Source organism: Rhagoletis zephyria, unplaced genomic scaffold, assembly GCF_001687245.7.
Source record: "Rhagoletis zephyria isolate East Lansing unplaced genomic scaffold, Rhagoletis_zephyria_1.1 Rzeph_scaffold_00018, whole genome shotgun sequence".
NCBI classification, from domain to species: Eukaryota; Metazoa; Arthropoda; class Insecta; order Diptera; family Tephritidae; genus Rhagoletis; species Rhagoletis zephyria.
In genome coordinates this window covers 37,050-61,803 of record NW_016157102.1, presented here as the reverse complement: position 1 = coordinate 61,803, position 24,754 = coordinate 37,050, and the positions used below count along the sequence as shown (strand labels likewise).

Below are 24,754 nucleotides of genomic sequence, written 5' to 3'. Positions count from 1 at the left end.
GTCGAAGAGAGAAGTTAGGGCGAGTGGGGTAGAGGCGATTATACTAAACGAGTTGCTCGATAAACAAAATAACGAACAGTCAAATAGTAGTTAGTCGAAGTGAGAAAGCGGCGATTGGTTCTTACTTATTTACTGCCACGTAGAGTACAGAGGAGTTGACGCTACTACATGTCGATGGATAGCAATCGTTCTTTAAGCCGGAGCATTTACCTTCACTCTAGGACAAAAAGGCTCAGAAGACAGTTAAGGCTTAGGTGGATTTTTATATCAGAATCGCATTTTTGTGAAAAGTTCATATAGAGGGTATCGAATGTAGGCTCTCGAAATATATGTACATATCGTCACCTGATATTCAGAAGATTAACAAATCATTCCAAAATTCACTTTTGATTGTTTAAATTGTTTTATGCAAAACTAACGTTTGTTAGTTACGGCTTTTTCACTTTTCAGTATGCGTAGAAAGCAATGAAAAGGTGACAAGAGGAGAATGAGTAAAATTGCAACTAGCGGCGTCTTGCAACAATTTTGAACTGTGCATAGCCTCTTTATGTTTTTTTAAATCTGAAATTAATCTAACCATAATAAGATATTAAAGGTCAAAGATTGAAGTATTTTAAAGAAAATAACTTTTTGTGTTATGAATTTTGTAACTTACTAAAAAATAATTATTGTCAAATATGTTTCAATTTATACTATATGAAATTTAATGCTCTACAAAAAAGATCTCATGCAGTTACTCGATTACTCCAACCATTTAGAAGATATTCGCAGTAGAATCCCAATGCCTGATTTTAATAGTTTTTCAATAAATATTTTCAATTTATCCATTAAATTTATGAATTTTGACAATATTCATGAGAATTTAAGCTTATTTCAGTTTGCAAGTTAAGTCTTATCTTTTGATTGAGAATATATTTCTTTCGAATAAATTTTTTAACGATATTTTCTTTTCATAACTTTTATCACAATTTAGGATCGTAATTTGATATTTTTCAACGGGTTTATTAAAAATGTCATTCAAGTTTCTTTTTTCCACAAAATTTATAAATGAATATTTTTTATTTGTGGAATTTGAAGATTTACTTGTAATGCATGACAAAAAACGAAGACCAGCATAATATTCCCGTTAATATTAAGAGCTCAGATTTGGGTTTTCGTGTGTTGGAGCCAAAAAAAAAAATACTTGATTTTTTTTTACCCACCGTAGTACATACATATTTTTAACTACGAAAATACCCATCAACGAGCTCATCATTTAAAGCAAATCTGCTTTGCTAGCAGCTGTTTATATTTCTACAAACACGTAAGCTTTCTAATCAGTTGCAAGAGTTCAAATTCTGATAGTCCTAATTCCTATGTGATTTTTGAGATTTCCTGTTGGCAATGCCGTGAGGGTACAAACAAACGTAAACACACCTTACTACAAAACGGCAAAAGAGCAGCATTACATAAAGTGGAAATCAGATTTGTTTCTAACTAAACTTAAGGCTATGAAATGAATGGCACAACAGAGGTGACATACTCTATAAGGCGTGAATACCTCGCTACATACATATATTTGGGCAAATATACATATATGCGTACATAACCAAATCTGTGTGTGTACATGCAAAATCACGATAAATACACAGTGTTTGTTACGCACTTGCTTTTCATCTGATAAAATAAAAACTTACTTACATACTTCCGTTCTTTTTAATTTTAGCTTAACTCTGCTATTTTCTTGTAATTCAACCTATGCAATGTGATTAAAAAGAAAGATATAAATACAAATAATCTTTACCAGAAGTAGTAGCTGAGTCCTTTTGTTTGCACCAAATGATTCTCAAACTGGACACACACGCACAGATGACTGCACTTCACAAAATTCTTTGTGCAAATTTTCACTAAAATTGTCCCTTTTCACGCAATTTATTAACACCAGTGCACTGCCATATTATTTAAATTTAAGTTTTTCCACTCCACGCTGAAAAGTGTGCTGGTTTTCATAGAAAAATTCAAAATTTTGCAAAAAAATCCATGAGAAATTTTTTCACTACCGCACAAGTTTGTTGCTGCAAAATTCAACATTTGTTTCGATTCCAATTTCTAAAAGGTTGAACCAGAGCGTATAGCTCAGTGTGAGAGTGAGCGAACTGTCAAAATAGTATTTGCAGAGAAACTCCAAGCTGCTAGGGGTTGCTTATTTATGATTTCGCAAAAGAAAACAACATAACTCAGACCACAGCTGCTCCTGTCTTCCAACTCAGCCGTTTTGTTGTGTTTCGCATATTTCGAAGTTGCCACTCAAGTTTGATATACCACCGGCGCTCTTCCAACTGGCATTTGCATCTGACGTTTGCGACGCATGCGCTGGGGTAGTTTTTATGCCAGTCTCACTTTAAACCTGTTCCCTGTTTCATTCTCGCCTTGCTCACCTTACATACATATTTTTACTGCCCTACAAAGGGTTGAAAAAAAAATCAAGCAACCTTATTACCTGTGCTCTCACTCAACCTCCGTTGTTTCTAACTGTAACTCAGGAAGGCTGCCACCACCGCACACTTGATAATTCAAATACTCTTTTTTTTGCTGTCCGTTCGCTTTGTAGTTCTTGCGCATGGTTTACGTTTATTGTCATTTTATTGCGCTGGAATTTGATACAATGCAGATGATTTTAATTACAAATCTTCGATTTGATTTTTTGCCACCAATTCGAGGTGTAAAATTCAATGAGTTCCATTGTTGACTTCTGTCAAGTGCATTGCAGGCTGCATGGGAAGTGGGCGAGAACGTTGAATGAGGTTGAAATCATGAATATGCATGCGTTGGCAATAAAGTATTTTTATTACCCATCTGTTTGTAACAATTCCGTTAAGTGCTTTTTGCAATCACTGCAACTAACTAAGCGAAAACGAATAGCGATTAGTTTTGATAGAGTGGAAAGGGGGTAACCAGGAATTCAAATTGATTCGAAATACTAAAATGCCGATCTGATAAACTAAAATGCTGAGAAATAAACGGTTTACTTTAAAGGGGAGAAGCGCCTGTACTCGTGGGTCTCTGGATAGTTTAGGTTCATAATTTTATCCGACAAGTGCCGCTGCACAGTGGTTCAATATTGGCATTTTGCGTTCACAATTCATTGGAGCCTTAATTTTCCGCTCAATTTGATTCATTCTGATTCCGATATTTGAATTTTTGTTTGTTGGTGCTAGTTTTTTTATTTTCTGTTAATTTTCATATGAAATTCCAAAAACTAGAATTATATTTCATTTAAATTGCTTTCGGGAAATTGGCTGTTAGTCACTTACAAATTCCACTTTATTAAACTAAAATTTAATGATTTATAAAACTACATAACACAAATTTTTCTAGTAACTCAATTTTTTTTTTTAATTTGGTGATTTTTTTTACAATTCGAATTCTTTTTGTGAAATTTTTTCATTTCGGTAGGATCCTACAATTGTTTTGAGCTAGTTTTTGTTATGTAACATTTATTAACTGCAACAGGAGAATCTATTTTCTTCAAAATTGTAACTTTTTCTGCACTTTGCACTAAAAAATTTAATACAAACAAACAAAACTACAAAAATCTGACTAAACCGTTCTCTTGAAAATTTTATTAGCTTTCATAAAAAAAATTATTCATATTGAGTGAAAAATAAAGGCTCCAGTGAACTGAGAACACTAAATTCCAGTTTTGAACCACTGTGCGCTGGAGTCGAGCTATTACTGAAAATCTTATTTGTGCTCCGATTTGGTCACATACGAGATTTGTATTGGTAGCGATAAGGGCAATACACTAGGTAATTAAAAAAAGAGTCAGTGGCGCCGGAGTCGAGTAATTACTAAGCGTCCAATTAGAAAAAGTGAATGTCCGATTACACCGACCTGCTGGACCACTGAATATATGTGTGTGAATTAGATTTGCCAATATTTACATTTGAATCTCGCCACATCGCTTCGGTCTTGTATCCTTCCGTTAGTAACCAAACTTTGCAGAACAATTTTCCGTTATTTAGGTGCGAGCAGGACGTACCTGCTCTTTTCAATTCTCGGTAATGACTTTTGCTCGCAGAGAGCTGAGTGGCGAATCTGCTTCCATTGCGACTTTTCAACAACTATCCACAACAAAACGATCTGTTCAGTTTTCCGTTTATCGATCCGGTTATTCCTTTATTTGTGCTGAAAGGTGATACCACAGGCTATTTTGGTCTTTAGCGCATACATATGTATACCGACTTTAGGAGGAACAATACCTTCCCTGATGGTCCTCGCGCTCAAGTCGCAATGCACAATTTTTACGTCGTAGTGGGGATAGTACTTATACTAAGTACGATCCAAAGGCGATCTTTTGACGTTCTTGGGCGTGGTCCCAGATAAACCTGATGTTGAAGAACGTCGTTCGTGCATCACTCTCGTCCCTAGGTGGTAATTTGACACTGATGACGGCTGTCACAGGACGGGAATCTGTGTGAATGCCGTTAATAGCCTGTCTTTGTAAAGTCCCGGGTCCGGCGGTAGTTGGACGTAGTGCTGGACCTCGTCCTTCACCTCACGAAGATGCCTGCTGATGAGCCTAATTGGACGCTTCGTATCAAAAGACTGTCTGGTCAGGTGATCACGTCTGTAGCACGATACTACGAACTGCTTGGTGAGCATGATGTTATGCTCTCTCGCTGAGAGCATTTGGGCCCCATTTGGGACTTGATGATCTGGCGACATACAGTTGAAACAATTTTTGTTTCTTTGACTTTGCTGAGGGACGACCGCCGTTAGAAAAAACTTTCTCTAATTTAGGTGTTGCTCGGACGAGGGATCTAACCCAGGCGCTACGGAGTAGTAGTACGTGTCACTCAGTCACAGTGGCCATTCACAATTGCTGAAGCATAAAATCTTACCACTTTTCAGGTGGAAAAAATCTTCAAAGCCTTCATTTTCAAAAGGCTGTACTTTCAAATCAAAACTGCCAATAAATATTTATAAAAATAGAAATATATTTTTACTAATCCCATACAAAGCAATATTTTTCTGCTACATTTAGGTTTCCAATGGCCGGTAAATATTTTCAGAAAGCGCATTTTGTTGATTTTTTCAAGCGCTTTAGGACGAGCAAGTTGCAGCAACAGACAAGAACAATAGGCAAGCGAGATACGGAAAATAATAGAAGGTAAGCGATTTTTGTGTCAGAAAACTTAGTAACTCCAAAACTACTTCCTTGCGAATGTTCCAAGAATTCAAAAGGTTTCTGGTCTCTGGCAATACGTTGGCTGGAGTTACTGTCGCAGACAAATACAGAAAACAATGGGACGATTATTCGAGATGCCAGCGACAGGAAGACGTTCGCTGAGGCGAGCAAAGGTTGTGCCTGTTTTAGAAACCTTCTAAACATTCAAAAACAAAAAATCTCAACTTTCTATTAACTTTTAGAGAAATGTTTTGCAATTATTGGCTGACTCTAGAAAACAAATACAGGATATGTTTCAAAATGAAGAGTCAACCAAGGCAAAACTTCAACCGAATCAACAGTTTCTTAGCACAGATACAGTATCAATGATGGAGAAAGGTAAAATTCGAGAAACGGCGAGCGACGCACAGTTTAATCCGGAAAGACGAGCCGAAGATATTCTGTCGCAGTATAATCGGGATACCACATTCGAATACGAGCAATGCTTTACAGGAAGGGCAACGAATAGCTTTCCAATACAAGCAGATCAATGTAGCTATGTGGCTGGTGCAACACTTAATCTAAAAAACAAAAGGAATTTGCAGTTAGCAAGTAATCGGTTAAAGCTTAATAACGCAGTGGCACTGCGAACACCCGAAGCGGACATACCCAATGCTTTGATGTTAGCTGTAAAATCAAACGAGGAGGTAATTAAAAGTCCACAGCTACAAGAGGTAGTAAATGCATCTGGTAACTAAAAGGATTATTAGGCTGGCAGATTTTGTTTTTTCAAATACTACATTTTATTAATATATTTTTTAAGTTCTTTTTCCATATGTGTAAAAGCTTTTATATATGTATATTTTTTTATTAAAACGCTAGTTCAACCCACAAACTAAAAAAAAAAAACGTTTATTTAAAATACTAATAAAGCTCTGTGTTTGCGAGTAGTTGGATTTGTTTAACTATTCCACATACGAATTTCTCATCAGCCTTGCGAAATTAGAATTCGATTCTTGCTGGAGCTGTTCATTCTTGTTGCAAGACCGCTTGCTGCTTTCGTCGCACACTCTCCTTAACCCTTGTACGATGTCGCCATCTTACCAATATGTAAAAATCAAAAAGGAGGCCGTGATTCAGTTAATGAACGAAAGTTTTCAAAAATTTAACAATTATTTTATAAATTAAACCAAAAATATTTACAAATTAAATTTATTTTCGTAAACCCTGCGAATCCATTGCCTTTTACAACATCTAATTTTGGTAGTACTTTATTTCTATTTTTTATTGGATTTTGCGAATGGCCGGTAGCAATACCGTTAAGGGAGTACTAAGTGAATTGGCAAAGCGTGTGCCCAAGAACCAGTTATCTCAGTTTAGGAACTTTCTGGAGCTACATGCGAAATATAACGAGTAAGTTTAACCCGCCCTTGACCAAGAACCAAAAACGACGCTAAGCCATAGAATTTTAAAATGAATAGCCGCGTAAATAAATATCCAGCGAATTTGCCGACAATCGATTGGGATTATTATCGCACGAACGTACGCATAGAAGCAATCAAAATGGTGGATGAATTCGAGAAAAAATACGAAGAGTTGAACAAAATATTCGATGACCGCGTTAAACTGGATACAAGGAAGTACTTTGGAGAGCTGGAAAAGCAGCGGGCGGTCATGCAGGTGCGCTCGTAGAGTTTTATTTTTATAATATCTGTTCACTAAAAACTCCACAACTTATGTAGGCGGAAGTTAATCAGTACATCGCCGAATCGAATGAACGCATCAAGGCGTATGAGGCCGAAATGGAGCGCCTTTCCCTCATGAAACCCTACTCATCGATGACAATGGAGGAGTATATTAGCCTGCGACCGGAGCATGCCGATTATATACCGCACAGGCGCAAACCGCTCTTTTGGCCACATGACCCCGATGAGCAGATACCCGGACCGGTAGGAATAAAAAAACCAGACGACGACGATGGAAGTCATCCAGTTAAACCGAGTGATTTCAAAGGTAAAACGGAAGAATTTGTGTTCAACGCTGGCGACGCAAAAGCACAAAAACCTATGGTGATAGCCGATTCTGCAGAGCCCCAGCCAATACAGACGCAGCCAGTTGAAGTGAAAGCCACGAAAGCGCCACAGGAATGTAAGCCCAGCACTGACAACGTAGGCGAGTCGGCACCTGAAGAAGTTAAAAGGAAATTGAACCCATGCAACCTAATCGAAAAGGATAGCAAGAAAGTTGAAGTAGAGATGCTTCCTCTGACGTCAGTGCAGGCATCACCTTCCGCTTCTTCAAAACCAACAGAGAAGGTTGCGTTGAAATCGAAAGGAAATAAAGTTGAACAACAAAAAAAAGCGGATGCATGTGATATGGTAAAGAAAGAGAAGCAGAAAGAGCCACTTGCTGCAGACATTGATCCGTGTACTGTAACGTCGAAGGGACCTTATAAGGACGAAAGGAAAGACCCGTGTGTCTTTTTAGATCCATGCCAACTTAAATTAGGTGCAGGCGCCAATACCGAAGCAAAGTCGGGGGCGCCAAAAGACAATAAACTGTCACAACCTTGCGCCAAGTCAAAGAAACCGAAGATTGTTGAATGTGAAAGTAAAGACGGAAAACAGGATGTGCCTTCTAAAGTCAGTGAAGGTAAGAGGGGCGACACATGTGCACGCACACCCTATTACAATCCCTTCAGAAGCGAGGAGGAGAATATAAAGCAGGAAGAGGAGGCGTGTGATGAGTGCAAAGAAGAAGACCCTTGTGAAAGTGATAAACGTAGTCCCAAGACTCCTTATTACAGCCCGTTCAAAGATAAAAAGGAGTAGAAATTTAACAAAATTTACTTATTAAACAAATGGATGTGATAGACAGGACTTTTTAAAAATTAATGCTTTTGAAAAAATTTATTTTGTTAAACATGTGACTTTTAAATTAATAATAAACTGAGACTTTCTTTTCATAGAAACCTAGTTTGCGAAAAACTTTTAATCAGCTTTATCATGAATTTTCATTCCATGTAAACACGTCCACATTTCGCTTTTGCAGCTCACCTATCGTATGTTGAATATTCACCAAGCGAAAGGGTTCACTTCGAATCATGTTCACACAATCATATACCGTGTTCACCTGTGAGATAACAGGTCATTGCCGTACACTTTGACCCCAATTTTGTTGAACTCGTATTTAATGATGGCGTCTGTCCTTTCCAGGGTCGACGAAGACTCCTTAATCATCGTCAGTGCAGCCTGTCTGTGGACTATTTACTCGGCCGCAATTTTAGTGCTCTGTAATTTAAGACGGGTAGTTCCTCTGGTTTCGCCGGCAGGCAGACTCTCCTTCTTATCCTCATCGAAATATCGTCGAAGTCAATTGCCTTCAGCTTCGCAAAAGGGTAGACTTCGGCAAACGGCCGACGGTTGCCATGTGAAGTGTCTCAAACCTCTATTGATCACAACCAACGATCTTGAAATCACTTTGGTACTAGCCCACGCTCCCACGCAGGATGGCGGCTGCCTAGGGTTGCCCAGCAGCATCTTAGCAGCGATGCTCGCATATCAATGTCTGAGTGGAAAATCGACCTATCTCGGTAAGCAGTTCGAAAGTGCCCTATATACATAAGTAAGACCGCCCTAGCTCAGAATTTGGTTTGGTTGAACGCCCTATCTCTGAATTCGGTTCAAAGTCGCCCTATCTCAGCACATTTTAAATGTATCTTCAGCTGCGATCTTCCACTCAGCCGTCGATATTTGCTTGTTCTCCTCTCCACCTCCCTCGTATTTCACGCTGTTTGTCCAAGCTTGTTAAAGCAGATGGTGTAGGTGTAGGCATCGTGTTCGACGGCTGCCATGGCTTTAATCTGCATACCCTGACCCCCTTCCCCTGTAGCCGGTTAAGTCCATGAATACAGCCCAACCCGACCAGGTTTCAAGCGGGCTTTTCTAAGCGACTGAGCTATTTTAGGGCCTACAGCTTGACCGAAATTCATCCAGAAACGCTTTACTCTTTGATCCATCCGACAAAAAACTTAGGCCATACTTAACAAATAAAACTTTTGCTCGATTTTAGCTGCGTACCGCTCCAAAGACACACAGGCTCACCACTCTGCAGTACGGCACCCTCGCGAAGGGTTCAGTCTAGGGTTTTCGGCGACTATGAAATGGTAGCGGGAGAATATCTTTTGGTTGAATTATTGTTTGTTCTATTAAAGTATATTTTCTGTCATAGTCAAAATCGTTCGTCCCAAAATCAATAACATCCTTACTCGTCCCATATTCTGCGCTAGGCCAAATCTTCTATGCTTATTTGGGAATTCTTTTTACAAATGCGCCATTCAAATGGGAAGTAATTGTAGGTAGCAAGTAGGTTATATGTACATACATATGTAATAATAAATACACGCTTGAGAATAGCTTAAATTTGGATAAAAAGCTTTATTTATTTTAAAGTGGCAATTCTCGTTTAAGCTATATGGCAAAAAAGAAAGTTTGGAAAAATTGAAAGTGAAAACCGTTATATATAAGTATACTGTATTGCATAGTTTTGTGTATTTTATTTAGGTTAAGTGGCACATAAATCATTTCGAGGAGCCATTAGTTCATTTGTTTTGACATGGCATGGGCTTCGGGCTTTCTGGCTCTTCAATTATTTTTAAAATCTGAAGAAAGCACGTTGGCCAATCAGTTCTTAAGAATGACAAGTACCTTAGACTTATACTAATTCAAACTAATATTGAACATGCAAATATGTGAGTATGCTTATCAAACGGTAGTTCTGCTAGCAAATGCTCAACTCCTGTCTCTTTTGCTTCCAAACACCTCTGCCAAATGGCTTGCAATTGAAATGTAGGAAGACAGATACCTATATTAACATCTACTTATGTATTTGCAAGCACAAATATGTGCATTCTCTGAAACTATGTACGTTTGTACTAATTTGTATAAGTCAGAACTAAAATATATTTGAACCGAGTCTGGCAGCTCGCCGTTTGGCTACTCTACATACATACCCTGCAGTGAAAAGTTAAACCAGCCAGTAAAAGTAACAGTTTATGAACTGGTATGACCTAAAGCGGTTGCCTATCAGTTCACCAATATCGAACAACTTATGCGATCAGAGAAATCTGCCCTTGAATTGCAAAAGCCAAAACTAAATAAATAAATAAATAAATAAGTAAAACCCAATGGCATATCAATTGGTTTTCTCACAACTTTCTCTAGTAAACTGTTACAATTTATACTGGTAGATGCTAACGCATAGCCGGACAATTGACATTTCGTAGGATTTTGCACAGTAACTATTTTCTTGCATAAAAAAAAAATGCGGAAGCGAACTATTTGTGGTGAAAAGATAGCTGGTATCATTCTAGTTCTCAACTAGTAACTTTTCCTGCAGGGTACATGCATACATACACAATTAATGCGTTGGTGCTGTTGTTGCCTTTGTCGGCGAAAAGTTTCTTTGAGCGTACTTTAGCCGCAAGTAAAACTTTTCGTACTGACGTTAGCAATTAGTTTTATTTGAACATAAATTCCCGTTGTCAGGATTAATTTATGAGTGGTTAAGTACTGATTGTAAGCGTGTACACACACTTATATGTACATATGAACATAACTAGACAAGTGCACTGGCAAATCTACTAAATATTAGCGAAAGGTGTGAGTGTTTAAAAGGAAATTAAACCTTATGTTCTTAAATACATACATACATATGTACATATGTATTAGTGTGCATAACTAGCTGACAAAAGTAAGAAGCCGTTTGCGGATTTAATGCTTTTCAGAAGCCAATTACAACCATTTGACCTTAAGGCAATGATAGAGTTAAAAATGTACACCCAAATTCATAAAAAATAAAGAAGACTTTAACTGCTTTATAAATAGAAAATTTTTATGAAAATATTACATCAAACTGTTGTAAAGTTTCAGAGAATATCCGACTTTAATTAATTTTCCACTTAACTCCAAAAAATTATATCCAATAAATTGAATGTTTTGAATACTTTACACGTACCGAATGTAATAGTATGGGTATTCGGTATTTTGTGTAGGCTTTGTATCTTGTATAGCTGGATGAGCGTTTGAATGTTGTTGCAAGTGTAGGTACCCTGCAGGGAAACCTCGAACTAGTGAACCAAATTTCTAGTTCCGTACTAGGTCTTTATCGCCAAAATCGAACGAGTCCGATAGTAACTATGTAGATCTCCAAGAGTTCAAAAGCAGCGAAATGTGGTACTTTTAAAAAACTATTTTAGTTTATTTTTTAAAAATACATATGACTAACTAAAATAGAAAATTGCTGCTAAGTCTAGTTTTTATCAAAAATTATATTTTGATGCAAGAATGAAGAAAAATTTTCTAAAAGATCGAACTATCTATGTATTTTATTTCTAGCAATAGTAAGAGGATGCAGAGCTCACTGGATCTCGTCTGTCGAATTTAGAACTAGTACGAAAAAGAGAGGCAGAGAGAGAGGCAGCAACAGCTAAAGGAATGTAAACGCGTTTCAAAATGCTTGATTTGAATTAAATACATTCATTTAAACAAATTTTGCATAAAATTTCAACACATGTCTTTTGAAAATAACTTAAAATCGCTTCCATAGGAAAACCAAAAAGACTGCTTGAAAAAATCATGTTAGGCTGCCTTCTGTGTGAAACTAAATCAAGTGTAATATAGTCAAATATATGTATGTATGTACCTAGAAGCATATCGATATACATCGGCAAATATATGCCACAGTTAATCTGCAGTAAATCAGAAACATCAGGCTGACAGTTTGCATACATCAAAGCAAACAAAATGGCGTTTAAGTAAAATCCTGCCAACTCACTTTTGTGTCACTTTAAAATCGATTAAAAGATAAGCCCTTCTCGTATCCGAGCGCTCGTACATACATACAAACATCCATCCGCCATGCCATCTATTCACCCGCTCAATATCTCTGCAGCAAACTGCCATGAAGCACTTAACGGTAAAATGTCACAACGAGTCTGCCTACCTTTTTTAATACATACAAAACTATGTATACACATTAGGGTGGTCCAAAAACAGTAAAGTCGGAATTGTAATGCTGTCACCCCTAGGATTGTTCTATATCGAAAAAGAAATATACCGCTCAAAGCGCTTAAAGTTTTCCATGCATTTGTATATGGGAAAAATGCATTTTTTCGTAGAAATGGTATAGAATTCTTGAAAATCAATATTTTACGATCGGAAAACTCTGATTCTCTTCAGGAGACTTTCAATAATAATACCCAATTATTTATTTAACCATTTTTTAATTCTAATGATTTTTTATTGGTCGCCCCATTGCATTTTTCGGGGTTTTTGTGTGTTTCTGGCGGACCTATAAATTATAGTTGCAATGAAAAAATGGTTAAATAAACAATTGGGTATTGTTATTGGGAGTCTCCTGCAGATAAACAGAGTTTTCTGGTAAAAAATATTGACTTTTAACTATACCATTTCTACGAAAAGTGCTTTGTTTTTTCCTCATGTAAAATACATGGAAATCTTGGGGCGCTTTGAGCGACCTCTAAATATTTTTTGATTCCAAAGGGGTGAGAGTATGAAAATTCCGACTTTTCTTTTTCACATGCACTTTTGGACCACCCTAATACACATACTATGTATGTATATGGACGTAGCTTGCTGCTTGACGGTTCGACGGCTTGCTTCAATGGAATTTATGTGTGAAAGTTGCTGCTTTGTTGAGCGTTTTGTTAGCCGCTTTGTTGTTGGTTACGCTTGAATGTGGCGTGGGAGCTCATAAAAGGGATTACACTTTGGGGTACCAGCGTAGTACTCACGGGCGTATGCACACAAGTATAAATTGAATACAGAGTATGTACATATGTATGTGATCACTGATTGCACTTATTTGGTAGGGGCCAGCCAGCGAACTGATTTGAACCGAAATTTCCGCCAACACATTTACCCATACATGTATACACATACTTATGTCGGTGTGTGTGCGGCTTACATCCACTTAAGCACAAAAGCGCCAATTTTGAGCTCCTCTCAAAAGGTGTTAGTATGTAGTGCATACATACATACATACATACATACATACAATTTTTTTTATTTGCTATGCAAAGCATTGTGTCTGCTTGCCTCTTTTTTTGTTGTAACTGTCGCTTTTGTTATTAAATGACAACAGGTGTTTTTCTTGTTGGTGGGATGGCGCCTTTTGGTGTTGCTAGCGTTTATTTCATTGGAAAATTGAATTTGTGACAAAATTGAATTTCGGCGGATCCCAAGTAAAGGCAACCAAAACCCGTTTGCAAACAAGAGCAAACAAAAGCTTTGAAAAATGTCTATGCCGTTGTAAGCAAATCACGCAGCAGGTGTGAAGTAAAAGTTATGCTTTCCCTATCCTACTTAGATTCGTTTTTCCAACTTCAAAGATTTATATTGAAGTGCAGGTTTTTTTTTGTAAAGAAAATATGTGTACATACATATATATGTATGTGCGCGAACATATCGCGTAGTCCCTTTTTATTGAACAAAATAATTTTTTCTTGCCCCGAAGTTGATTTTTGGCTGAAAAGGATGTCATATCTAAGATGCTCGATTTGCCGGAGAAGAAGACTTTTGTGTACCTTTTGTAAAGTTAATTCAGCAAATATATTAAAACTTGTTAAAAAAATTCACCTGAGTCTACCTGTAAATGTAAACTCATTTTCCTTTTGAACTTTCATTTTTTCTTCTATTCCCATCAAACAAAAAATTGAAAACATATCAGTGCTGATTGGGGAAAAATAATTTCTTTTTAGACCTTAAAAAAACGAAAATTTCCATACAGTTTTCAGGATAGCTTCACGAAAATCAGCGCTTGGTCGTACCTCAGCCTTCCAACCAACTCCAAAGAAATGACTGATCGTTCAAAGAGTCTTAAAAAATTTGAGCTGGAATCATTGAGGGTAAACAATTAATGTTGCAAGTGATATGTGTGCCACGCTATTTTTAGAGACAAATTGTAAATATCTGTCTTACTTAGGAACAATGTGCTTCTTATGGAGTCGAAAACCACTACTTAGCTTTTATGAATCGAATGCATATAAATCAATTATACCCGTTTATCGCCATCCTCCTAATTATTACCTGTATACATTCCTTATTGTTGGTAACGACACTCAGTTCAGCGGTAAGCAGCATTTTTTTTTGTGTTTTTCTTTATGTTGGATTATTTAAATGCAAAACAATTTTCTAGGAAAGAGTGTTCATATATAATGATATAGCAGTGTATATCGGAGTGCCTATGCTGGTTATTCTAACTTTATCCTTCAACTTCTGCACGAATCTAGTAAAAGTAAATCCTTGGATATCGTATGTCACAACCACTGTGGTCATCACGCTGCTCCTGGCTATGGGTGAGTGCGAAGCAATGGAAGACTGCGACCGAGGTTTCACTACTAAAATATCATCAGAGTCCTGGACTTGCCTGATGCGCTTTTATATATAAATATTTTATTTATTTTTTGATTTTTCAGACATGTCTCTGCCATTTATTTGTGCACAGTGGTACAACGTCACCAAGCCGATATATTACAGCTTCATAATATATTCAATATACGTCTTCATGCCCGTAGCCAATAACATTTACGCCATCACAATGGCCTTGCTAGTATCATTAAGTTACGTATTATTTTTTAAACTCGTAGTATATCGTTGGAAAAGTGATGGCTCTGCAAATGCAGACCACTCGAAAACCATATCTGAGGCTCTATTCATGGCGGGCATCAATGTACTGGGCCTGTTTGCGCGCCTGTCACGCGAAATAGTTACGCGCATGATATTTCTGGACAAACGGCAATGCATAGAGGAGAAACTTCTGCTTTATGCTGCTAAAGACCAGGAGGTATGTACGTACGTACGTTTTTGTATTTATTTTGAATTTTTTATTTGCGAGTATAAATATTTGGGGAAGAATGAAACGTAAAATCTTTCAGAGAAACCTGCTCTTGAGTATCATTCCAAAACAAATTGCTCATCAAATGGAGGAGGATGTGAAGATGCGCATCGACTTAATGAAATATGCCAGAACTCGTGGAAAAGCAATGAGTATAAGCGAGGAAGTGAGGTTAGTTAATTAGCGGTAAATACGTTAGGCTGAAATTTGTAGGCGTCCTGGCGACTTGATGTATTACTCGAAGCACTTTTTGTTGCACCCACTTATCTCGATTATTATTATTTTTAATAAATCTGTTGAAATTCATATTCCATTCTAGAAAACTGTTTATAGAACCACATGACGATGTCACTATACTCTATGCAGATGTTGTCAACTACACTCACCTAACAACTACTTTGGATGTTCGCACGCTTGTGGGCACCCTAAATGATCTCTATGTCCGGTTCGATGACGCAGCGCAGGTAAGCAGCTCAAATTCGTGGCGTCTACTCCATTTTTACTCTCAAAAGATCTCTCTCTCTCTCTCTCCACCACAGGAGTTCAACGTGTTGCGCATACAGTTTTTAGGTGACTGCTATTATTGTGTGGCAAATGTTTCAATACCCAATGAAGAACATGCCAAAGCCTGTGTAAAACTTGGTCTACGGATGATTCAGTCTATACGCGAAGTGAGGTGAATAGCAGTGAATATACATATGTATTTAACGCATTGATGGGCAAAGCATTTCTAAATAAATTACCGCAGAGATATCAAGCAACTGGACATCGATATGCGCATTGGCGTACATTCAGGTAGCGTCCTATCGGGCGTCATAGGTGCCAACAAATGGCAGTTTGATATTTACTCCAAAGACGTAGATATAGCCAATCGGTTAGAGAGCACGGGCGTACCTGGACGAGTGCATATAAGCAGAGAAACACTGCAGCAGCTCGACAAAAGATTTGAATATGAGCCGGGAACGCAACGGGCGCGCCTCGATCCGTTACTGCGAAAGTATCAAATTACCACATTTCTAATAACTCCGGTAAGTGCCTGATTGTTGGTATCAGAGCCAAATTGTTTTAATGTTTAGCTGTACAAACGTACATAGTTAAATTAAGTTAGGTATTTTTTCTTTCCAAAGGAACCAACTGATAGTCAATTGTCGCGCTCATCAATGTATTCAAGGCCTAGAGGCAATGATGAGGCAAGTTGCCGATACTATTTCATAGTTGAGTTATTTGATTTTTACTGTCATCAAATAGGCTGCAGAGGAAATAGGTTCAACTGAAAGAATGAAAACTATGGTGGATAGAGAGATGGGTCGCGAGAGTATTAAGATGCCGATAGAAGGCTTCATTGTACAGTGAGAGAGCATTTACATATACTTATTTCATTTTGGCAATGACACTTTTGTGATTTCACAATTACTAAGTATGCGCGCAAATAGTTGACGAAATTTTTAATTTTCAGCTGCAATAGTATCTTCTTTGGCGAGAGAAAACGCCTCACCGCGCTTGAGAGGGAAGTAAAAAATTTTTACTCGAACTTTTCATGGCTTTTCATGTGGTACAAAAACTGGCGCTTGGAGCTCAGCTATATGCAACAAGCCGATATCTTGCTTAAATATAGTGTGCTTGTCGCTTACATTACAACGCTTTGTATGCTAACAATGCTGGCTGTTACCGATCAGTAAGTATGGTGCAATTCTCGCCGTCTTCGATATGAGATGTAGAATGTAGTATAAGCGAAATGAGTTAAACACTTTGCCAGGCAAACGCTGTTATTTTGGATTTTGGTTCTGCTCGGGAATATTTTTTTTCTGGCCATTTTGGCTTTGGTCTGGTACAAGAAACTATGGACAAGGCTATTCGGTAAAATGTTTCGAGCAAAGCCCAAAGGAAAAATCCACTACTGGTTTTTCAAGTTTTCGGATAAAATTCAACGAAACTACAAATTCCGCATTTGTGTGTATTTAACGATATTGGCAATACAGTTCTGTTTTTTGTTGGAGGAATTGGTATGCAAGCTTGAAATTATTTGAATGGTGTTTTCATATTTATAAGAAGTTTGAGAACGCAGTTACAATTTTGTCTTAAGTATATAAAAATTGTTGAAAAGAATGCGAGTACGATTAAGATAACGGATACCGTTACTTTTTCGGGTACGAGTACGTTTACGAATTACCATTTCCTTTATAGTTCCGATTACAATTACGGTTGTTATTTTGCTCAAGAGTAAGACTGCGTATGCGATTACAATAAAAAGCTTTCTCAAACCTCTACGTCATTTTTTTTTTTATTTTTGCTGTCGCTCTGCTTCTAATATGCTTTCTTTCAGTTAGATTACGATCGGTTTAAAAGGGAAAATGATGTAATCGATATGCAAGAATACGAGGATGATTTCGATGATACTTGCTTCGATCCGTGGGTTTGTAGTTGTTATGCTATCGTAAAGGAAATGTATAACTTATATTTTTCAAGTGGCATCCTCAATTTAGGCTATCTCAGAAGCTGTAGTGTTAAACTTGAGCATGGCTTTTATATTCACTCAAGTTCCGTACGTCATAAAATGTTTTATGGCACTTTGCATACTCTCATTTTACCTAATTATTGCCTTTGTCGTGGATGACTTTTTTTACGAACATAGCATTAGTTCGAATCAATACTTGTTCCCGGAATATGCACACGTATTACTTTTGCTGGTACATCTCTTAATGTCGCCCGTAATAACTCGGCAGTTGGAATTTATTTCGCGAATGGACCACAAGTATGTTCACACAGATACATATACTCATGGGCATAGAAATAGGTATGAAATTCAAAATGATATTGTTTGCAATTTATATTTATGTATTTGGTTTTAATAAATTTAATTTAAAAAATAGTTCGATCTACATAAGGAAACACATAAATAAAAGTTTCAAAGCTTGCACAAGGCTTTCAAAAATTAATCAAACTACAAAAAAATTTCATCCAAATATAAAAGTTTTATATTCATTTATAATATTAAAAAAAAAAACTTTTTGAGTCTGCAGTTTAGCTTTTTTAGATTTTTTTTTTTATCGCGGGCGTTACGCATTTTCTTGCATATAAAATTAGGTTTTGTTCATACGTTATACGGAAAAAACGCAACACTCTCGACAAAAAAAAAAAAAATTAAAAACAACGGTAATTTGCAATGACTTGAAACTTGCATTTTATTACACTAAAATTTAATAAATAGTTTGAAATTCGAATGAAGTTTTTTTTAAGTTTGATTAATTTTTGTAAACTGTGTGCGATTCTGACATTTTTATTTGTGTATTTTCTGTTGTGGATCGAACTATTTTTTAAATGAAAATAGTGGAAACGAAGACTGAAAAGTAAACCGGTTCGGGAAAAATGAAACGAATTGCAAACCCTTTTAACAATACGACACTTACGACACCGGTGTGAATACCTCAAATATCAATTTAAATTTTGTATCTATTGCTATGACCATGAGTGTATGTATTTAATCTGACCCGTTGCAGTTGGAAATCTGAGCTGAAGGAACAGAAAGACAACGCCAAATTTACTAAAAAAACTATTTCAATATTAATTGGTAATATTCTGCCATCTCATATAGGTTAGTAGCATGAGAATGAAAACACATCATAGCCTTTGTTGTGCTACAGATTTATTCAATTATTTAATAGTGAGTATTTACATGAAGGATCAACTAACAAATGAGCTGTACTACGAACAATACGACAATGTTGCTATTATGTTTGCAACTATACTGAACTTCGATGCCGAACAGGTTGGAATGCGTGTTTTGAATGACATCATTTGTGATTTTGACCGAGTGGTAAGCGTGCCGCAAGTACACACATGTACCGTTCACTATAAGAAGCTAGAAACTTTCATATTTTACAGCTGGGCACATACCAGGGTATCAATAAGATTGAAAAAATTAAAGTGGCCGGTTGGACATATATGGCCGCATGTGGTCTGAGTGCAAGTAATCCAGACGCGTTGCGGTCGCAAGAATCTAAGGAATATCTGCGTGAGTTTTGTTAATTTTTCCTTATTAATATCAGAGTGGTAGGTTTTAATCAAATTTATACATATCCTGAAATTATTCTCATTGAGATATCGATTTTGGCTTAATTTTTTACAGCAAGCAGTTTTCTCTTGTCGGACGATGACCGCTCGCCTTCCTTTCGCAGTAGCGATTTTAAAATGAATGACAAGTTCAGTTTTGAGAATGATGTGGTTTATGTCATGATGTGCTTCGCTTTGGATCTATTGCGCGCAATGAGAGCTTTTAACATGGAGAGCCGAGTACAAAACGAAGAGAAAAGCCGTAGGATAGGTGCCTTGCGTATTGGTGAGATGCGCATTCTTAGTTTTGCCTAATGAAATTGACTTTATACACATTTTATCTTTTACAGGCATATCGAACGGTCCTGTAATGGCTGGTGTGGTTGGTTTGTATAAGCCATTTTACGACGTATGGGGCAATGCTGTGAATATGGCTTCTCGCATGGACTCGACCGGAACACCGGACTCAATCCAAGTCACTGAGGAATCTGCGCGCATTTTAGAATCCTATCAAGTTCACTGCATTTACAGAGGTGAAACTTATGTAAAAGGGCGTGGTAACATTCCTACGTATTTTGTAAATATTGACGAAGATCTAAGGCTCATAAGATATACAGAGGATACTAATTTGAGTAGAAGCGGAGCATAACATTGTTATTTCAACTAAGTTATATGTGTACCTATATAAAGTCCATAGGAATTGGGAGAAAATAAATAGTAAAACCAAAGTAAGTAGGGTTTTAATTTGGAAGATAACAAAAGGAAAAAAATTTAACAAACAAATTCTTAAATAGCAAATTACACGTCAATAACACAGGTTTACAGAAAAAACAGGTTTCTGCATATTGAACCAAACCTCAATTTCTCTATGTTATTCGACGCCCTGAATGCGATGCGAGGTCTGTTAGCCGACATCTATTGGGTTCAGGCAATAAAGGAATAGAGTGGGTGAAATGGCCAAAAATGCTGTCTACTTTGTAATAAAACATAGACAAGAACAAACAAGAAGGAAAAATATTAATTTAATATCGATAACAGAGAACGAGTTCAAACCCCCGTTGTGGAAACTCTAATTCTAAACTAAATGTAGGAGGGTTGCCACCGTGAATTCAAATTTGTGATTGCCCTACATTTTGCTTTTATATTTTCAATAAATCAGTTCAAGCGTAAGGTGAGTCATTTTCGAGTTTTTTTTACGGCGAAAACGATTTATCAGTTTTCAATCATCAAAGTTGATCGGAGCAGACACAGCAAGGTGATTTTTATTAAATTAATCTTCCGAATGCTAGGTGGGTATGTACGCATATGTAAGTATTTATGTATGTATGTGTGTGTGTACATTAGCGTGGTCCAAAAACAGTAAAGTCAGAATTGTAATGCTATCAGCCCCTAGGATTTTCTATACCGAAAAAACTATTTTTTATTTTGAAATCAAAAAATATTTACAGGTCGCTCAAAGCGCTCAAAGTTTTCCATGTATTTTTATATGGGAAAAATAAACTTTTTCGTAGAAATGGTATAGAATTCTTGAAAATCAATATTTTTCGATCGGAAAGCTCTGTTTCTCTTCAGGAGACTTTCAGTAATAATACCCAGCTGTTGATTTAACCATTTTTTTGACGGAACTATAAATTATAGTTGCGATAAAAAAGGGTATATTTGTTTCGGTATAGAACAATCCTAGGGGCTGAGAGCATAAAATTTGCGACTTTACTTTTTCACTTGCATTTTTGGACCACCCTAGTGTACATACATATGTAAAAATGCAAAAATTTCCCTTTATTATTCCACAACATCTAAAATTTGCTAACTGACAGCGTCTTTGTAGCGTTAAAGTTTTACGGTTGGCAATGACAAAGAAATATATTTGAAATTCTTGGCAACAGAGAAGCTCAAGACAATGGCACTTGCATCTAACACAAATAAGTATATACATACATACATATGTACGTAGATATTTATTTAAATATTTATCTGTTGCCTACTAAGACAGTTGATATCCTGCTGCGCCTCTGCGCTGCCTCTACAACCAGTCACACAATGCCAAAAACTGAAGAAAACCAAAAAAAAAAAAAAAAACCCAACAAAACTTGTCTCAGTTTCAATTGTTCAAGTTGTTAAGGTTAGCTTTCTCTTGCAACACACACACCAGTACTAACGCAAACTATCTTCTTTCTCTTGAATTCGCAATTCATTTGATTTCATTTTTATCACTTGGCATAGCTTTTGGCGGCACTTGGCTTTTAGTATTGCATTTATGTGCTTATGTATTTATGAATAACCATGAATGGCAAAAATGGCTGTGGCTGTTTGGTCTCGGTTGACAATTGCCTGCTGCTTAGCAATCGATCCTGCTGCTTGAATAAAGGCAGCAAATATGCATTAAATTGGCTACGTCTGCAATTGCCATAGTAGAAAGCGCACACACACACACCAACACACTTACGAATGGGCAGCGAATATGGCTAGAGAGCAGTCTGTCGCTTGACATTTGTATTACGGAATTTATGGAATATGATTTCCTTTCCGGCACTGAACATATGTCTACACTCATGCGCACTTTCTCTATTTTTATGAATTATGACTATTTTTTATTGTTTTGTTTGTTTGGATTATGTTAAGTGTTTTAAGCCAATAGCATTCGTTTCAAAATTGGCAGTGTTTTTCTAAACGCAGCAGACAGTGTTTTGCTTAAAGCGCCAGAATCTCAAATTAAATATAAAGAACTTTGGTAAAAATATTTAAAAGGTCGATCTCATTGGAAAAAGAGTATGCCTATGCTCTACGCCGAAAGTCTACTTGAAATTAATTTCAAATTTATATTTAACCTACATATGCAGATACATACATACATATTTATGTTTTTTAAGGTCTTTTTATTTAAGATGATATAGGAGTTTAGCGTAGTCTTGCAAACACAAGTCTCGGTAAGCTTTGCGCAGGCTCATTTCTTTGCGCCCGAGGAAATTTGTTCTAAACCAGAGTTTTCACAATGCCAGCGATATAACCGCTTTGTAAAAAGCGTTTATTCAGTATACTATCTTCATGTTCTGGCACCCACCCAGTCGTGTCTATATTTCCAGTTTGTTTAGAGTATTCCTACTTCTTCCTGATTCTCAAGTATTTTACTTCGGTCGCTAAAGCCAATGGGCAAGAATTCTACAAAAACTGGGTTGTACAGGTATGTATATCCCAAGGTAGTAGCAAAATTATTCAAAAAGGGAGGAGGGAAATACTCACTCTGATTTCATTCGCAAGGGTTGAATATCTTAAAAACAGGTTTTTATTTAGTATCCAGCTACTAAGCTTTTGTTTCATAAAGGTTATCCCAGCCGGAAGTAGTAAGTTGTTAGGCACGCAGTTGTAGCCCATGCATACTCTTATGCAGTGATTTATATACTTTTAAAAATACATACAGTACATACATATATACATGTGTATGTGTATACACACTAGGGATGTTGCGAATGTGGATTTTAGACATGCGCAGATACGAATGCGGATGGCAAGTATTTTTATAAAATACTTAACTAAGGTAAGTAAATTGTGATTTAGGTAAATAAAGAAATGAAAAGTTAGTAATTTTAATAATTTTTATTTTATTTAGTACTTGAGTTTAAAAATTGGAACATTATATTTAAAAAAAAAATGATTCTGCTGCCTTTTCAGCCTGTTTTTTAAACTGCTCGCTCGAGGCGACAAATATCTGCGTGTGAAACTTGAAAATATTTTAAATTATTTTCGATTGACGCTACACCAGTTGAGAGAGCTCCCAGTTAAATTTATTTTTTATTACGATGTAAGAATAATTCCTTTTTGAGAATTGCATCGGGGCTGAAAATGTCGGATGTAGCCTCCTGACTTTCATGTTCACTTGAAGAATGTAGCATCATAGTAAATCCGTTAAAAAATTTTAGGTGTGTTTTTCTGCGAAGTAGTAAAAGAAAACACGGAACAGTCAAGGATACAATGTATATCCCTATGAAAAAATATTGGCCGAAAAGGCCCGACAAGTAAACAAAATTACTGTTTTTTTTTAATTTTTGGTAAAAATAAATTTCCCAAAAAGCTCCATTTGAAATGATTGAAACGAATATAGCATCAAAAGAAAATCACGGAAATGTAGTTTAAAATTATAGTGGAGACTTTCTTTTTTCATGTCTTTTTAAGATTGGATAAATCATAGTAAAGAAAGAAACAAATGCAGGTATATAAAGCACAGAAAAAATAAAATAAAAAATATTAGTATGTACTATGTTCTCTTGGGCGTACGTCAATGATCAAGTAGGAGTGCGAACCTGCCCGTTGATAGCTCGGTCATATAGCTTGAAAATTAAAATGTTTAAAGACGCCTTTATCAAAGTTGATAAATCTGACTTTTGATCATTTTTTTCTACACAAATATCTACTCCTATATGCGCCAAAAATATTGGCTACAATTTATAATTTTATTTGCCAGATATACGTTTTCAGGGCACTGGCACAACATTCGCATTCGCAAAACCTCCGCACTGATTATTGCGAATGCGGAAGCGAAAGCGAATGTTACAACTAATGCGGAAGCTCCGCGGTTGCGAATACGAATATTTGCAACAATCCTGATACACACACCCATGCACATGTATCCTTCTACTCATAGTTATGTATTCTCTGTACAGTACAATATTACAATAATTAAGTCACACAAACGCCTAACGAGCAGCCGAACCACACTTAAAATGCTAATAAATGCTAATAAATGCTAATCATAAATGTCGCATTTGTACGCGAGCATAAACAGAGAGGCTATGAAATAATTAATTTCAATGCAAAAGCAGAGCTGTTGTTTATGCGATGACCCCTCGAAATGCCCACGCACGCAAAACAATAGGAGAAATTCTGATGGCGTGTTTTTAAAGTGAAAAAAAAAACAAAAAAAATCTTATCAGGAATTTCGCGACAGCGCGCGTGAACTCAACACCTGTGTATCGCATTGCCGGCGGTGCAGATGGAATGTGTCGCTGTGGCAAGAGGAAGCAGCTATTTGCATGTACGAATATTCACCGGCAAGTGCTGCTGGGTCGGTCCAGCGGGCACAATTTAACTGATTTACGATGTTTGATTATCGCTCAGCTAATTTACGAGTTTCCCTCACGACAGCTGGTATGATGACATTAACTGGCCGAGAGGCCGCCTTCTGACCTATGTATGTATGTATGTATGTATGTACGAGTATGTTGGGCTATAAGCTACTTACTTAGAAAGTGCGTAAAAAACTTTCTTTGTTTCAGGTTTTCTATTATTGGCAAATCAAAATACAAGCATAGCTTTAAGTTTCAGTGCTTTCAGCATATAGTTGTATTAAACAATTAGTGGTACTTTTTGTTATTTTGTTTGTTAGATGGCGTGCGTCTTGGCAAGTAAGACCGATGAGGTTGGCAACGTTTTGATAGCATTTCGTGCCTTGGTAAATCTATTAAATATATTTTATTTTTTACTATTTCCTCAATGTCGTGCTGAGTTTCCGCATCTTTTGCTTAGTTTATTAACATTTTTATTGCTTGAACAAATATTTAAAATAGCCTGCGTTCGCATAATGAAGCGAATTTACTGACTTGGACTTCATCGAAAACTTTGTTGGCCATCGTCAGAACTTGGCAA

The 24,754-nt window shown here is 36.7% G+C and overlaps 4 protein-coding genes across 4 annotated transcripts in view; 3 read left to right on the top strand and 1 right to left on the bottom strand.

Annotated features, from left to right (window-relative positions):
- The window catches only part of Sema2a (Semaphorin 2a), a 150,147-nt gene extending 148,101 nt beyond the window's left edge, over positions 1–2,046 (bottom strand). Inside the window, exon 1 of the mRNA XM_017613726.1 lies at positions 1,784–2,046. The gene's annotated coding sequence lies outside the window, so the exon portion shown is untranslated. The remainder of the gene's footprint in view (positions 1–1,783) is intronic.
- A 3,055-nt stretch (positions 2,047–5,101) lies between these two features.
- Positions 5,102–5,907, top strand: LOC108361069 (uncharacterized). The gene is made up of 3 exons (XM_017613600.1): positions 5,102–5,152; positions 5,217–5,343; positions 5,413–5,907. The coding sequence occupies exons 2-3, from the start codon at positions 5,287–5,289 to the stop codon at positions 5,905–5,907; spliced, it is 552 nt and encodes a 183-aa protein (XP_017469089.1). The 5' UTR covers positions 5,102–5,152; positions 5,217–5,286.
- Positions 5,908–6,449: 542 nt separating this feature from the next.
- Positions 6,450–7,980, top strand: LOC108361058 (uncharacterized). The gene is made up of 3 exons (XM_017613592.1): positions 6,450–6,562; positions 6,631–6,829; positions 6,892–7,980. The coding sequence occupies exons 1-3, from the start codon at positions 6,450–6,452 to the stop codon at positions 7,978–7,980; spliced, it is 1,401 nt and encodes a 466-aa protein (XP_017469081.1).
- A 6,044-nt stretch (positions 7,981–14,024) lies between these two features.
- Positions 14,025–19,763, top strand: LOC108361048 (adenylate cyclase type 6-like). Its single transcript, XM_017613583.1, is given in 18 exon segments — positions 14,025–14,075; positions 14,153–14,299; positions 14,366–14,525; positions 14,646–15,013; positions 15,105–15,250; positions 15,384–15,528; positions 15,604–15,740; positions 15,813–16,092; positions 16,192–16,328; positions 16,521–16,739; positions 16,821–17,067; positions 17,388–17,477; positions 17,548–17,816; positions 18,562–18,656; positions 18,727–18,878; positions 18,947–19,076; positions 19,191–19,400; positions 19,465–19,763. Coding segments are annotated over 18 exon segments (3,282 nt in total).
- Positions 19,764–24,754: the final 4,991 nt, after the last annotated feature.

Bases quoted from the DNA above. Each gene is read 5' to 3' on its own strand.
- LOC108361069 (XM_017613600.1), top strand. From the start codon at position 5,287: ATGGGACGATTATTCGAGATGCCAGCGACAGGAAGACGTTCGCTGAGG. The intron at 5,344-5,412 runs GTTGTGCCTGTT...ATTAACTTTTAG, and splicing joins GTTCGCTGAGGCGAGCAAAG to AGAAATGTTTTGCAATTATT.
- LOC108361058 (XM_017613592.1), top strand. From the start codon at position 6,450: ATGGCCGGTAGCAATACCGTTAAGGGAGTACTAAGTGAATTGGCAAAG. The intron at 6,563-6,630 runs GTAAGTTTAACC...TAAAATGAATAG, and splicing joins CTACATGCGAAATATAACGA to CCGCGTAAATAAATATCCAG. The intron at 6,830-6,891 runs GTGCGCTCGTAG...CAACTTATGTAG, and splicing joins AGCAGCGGGCGGTCATGCAG to GCGGAAGTTAATCAGTACAT.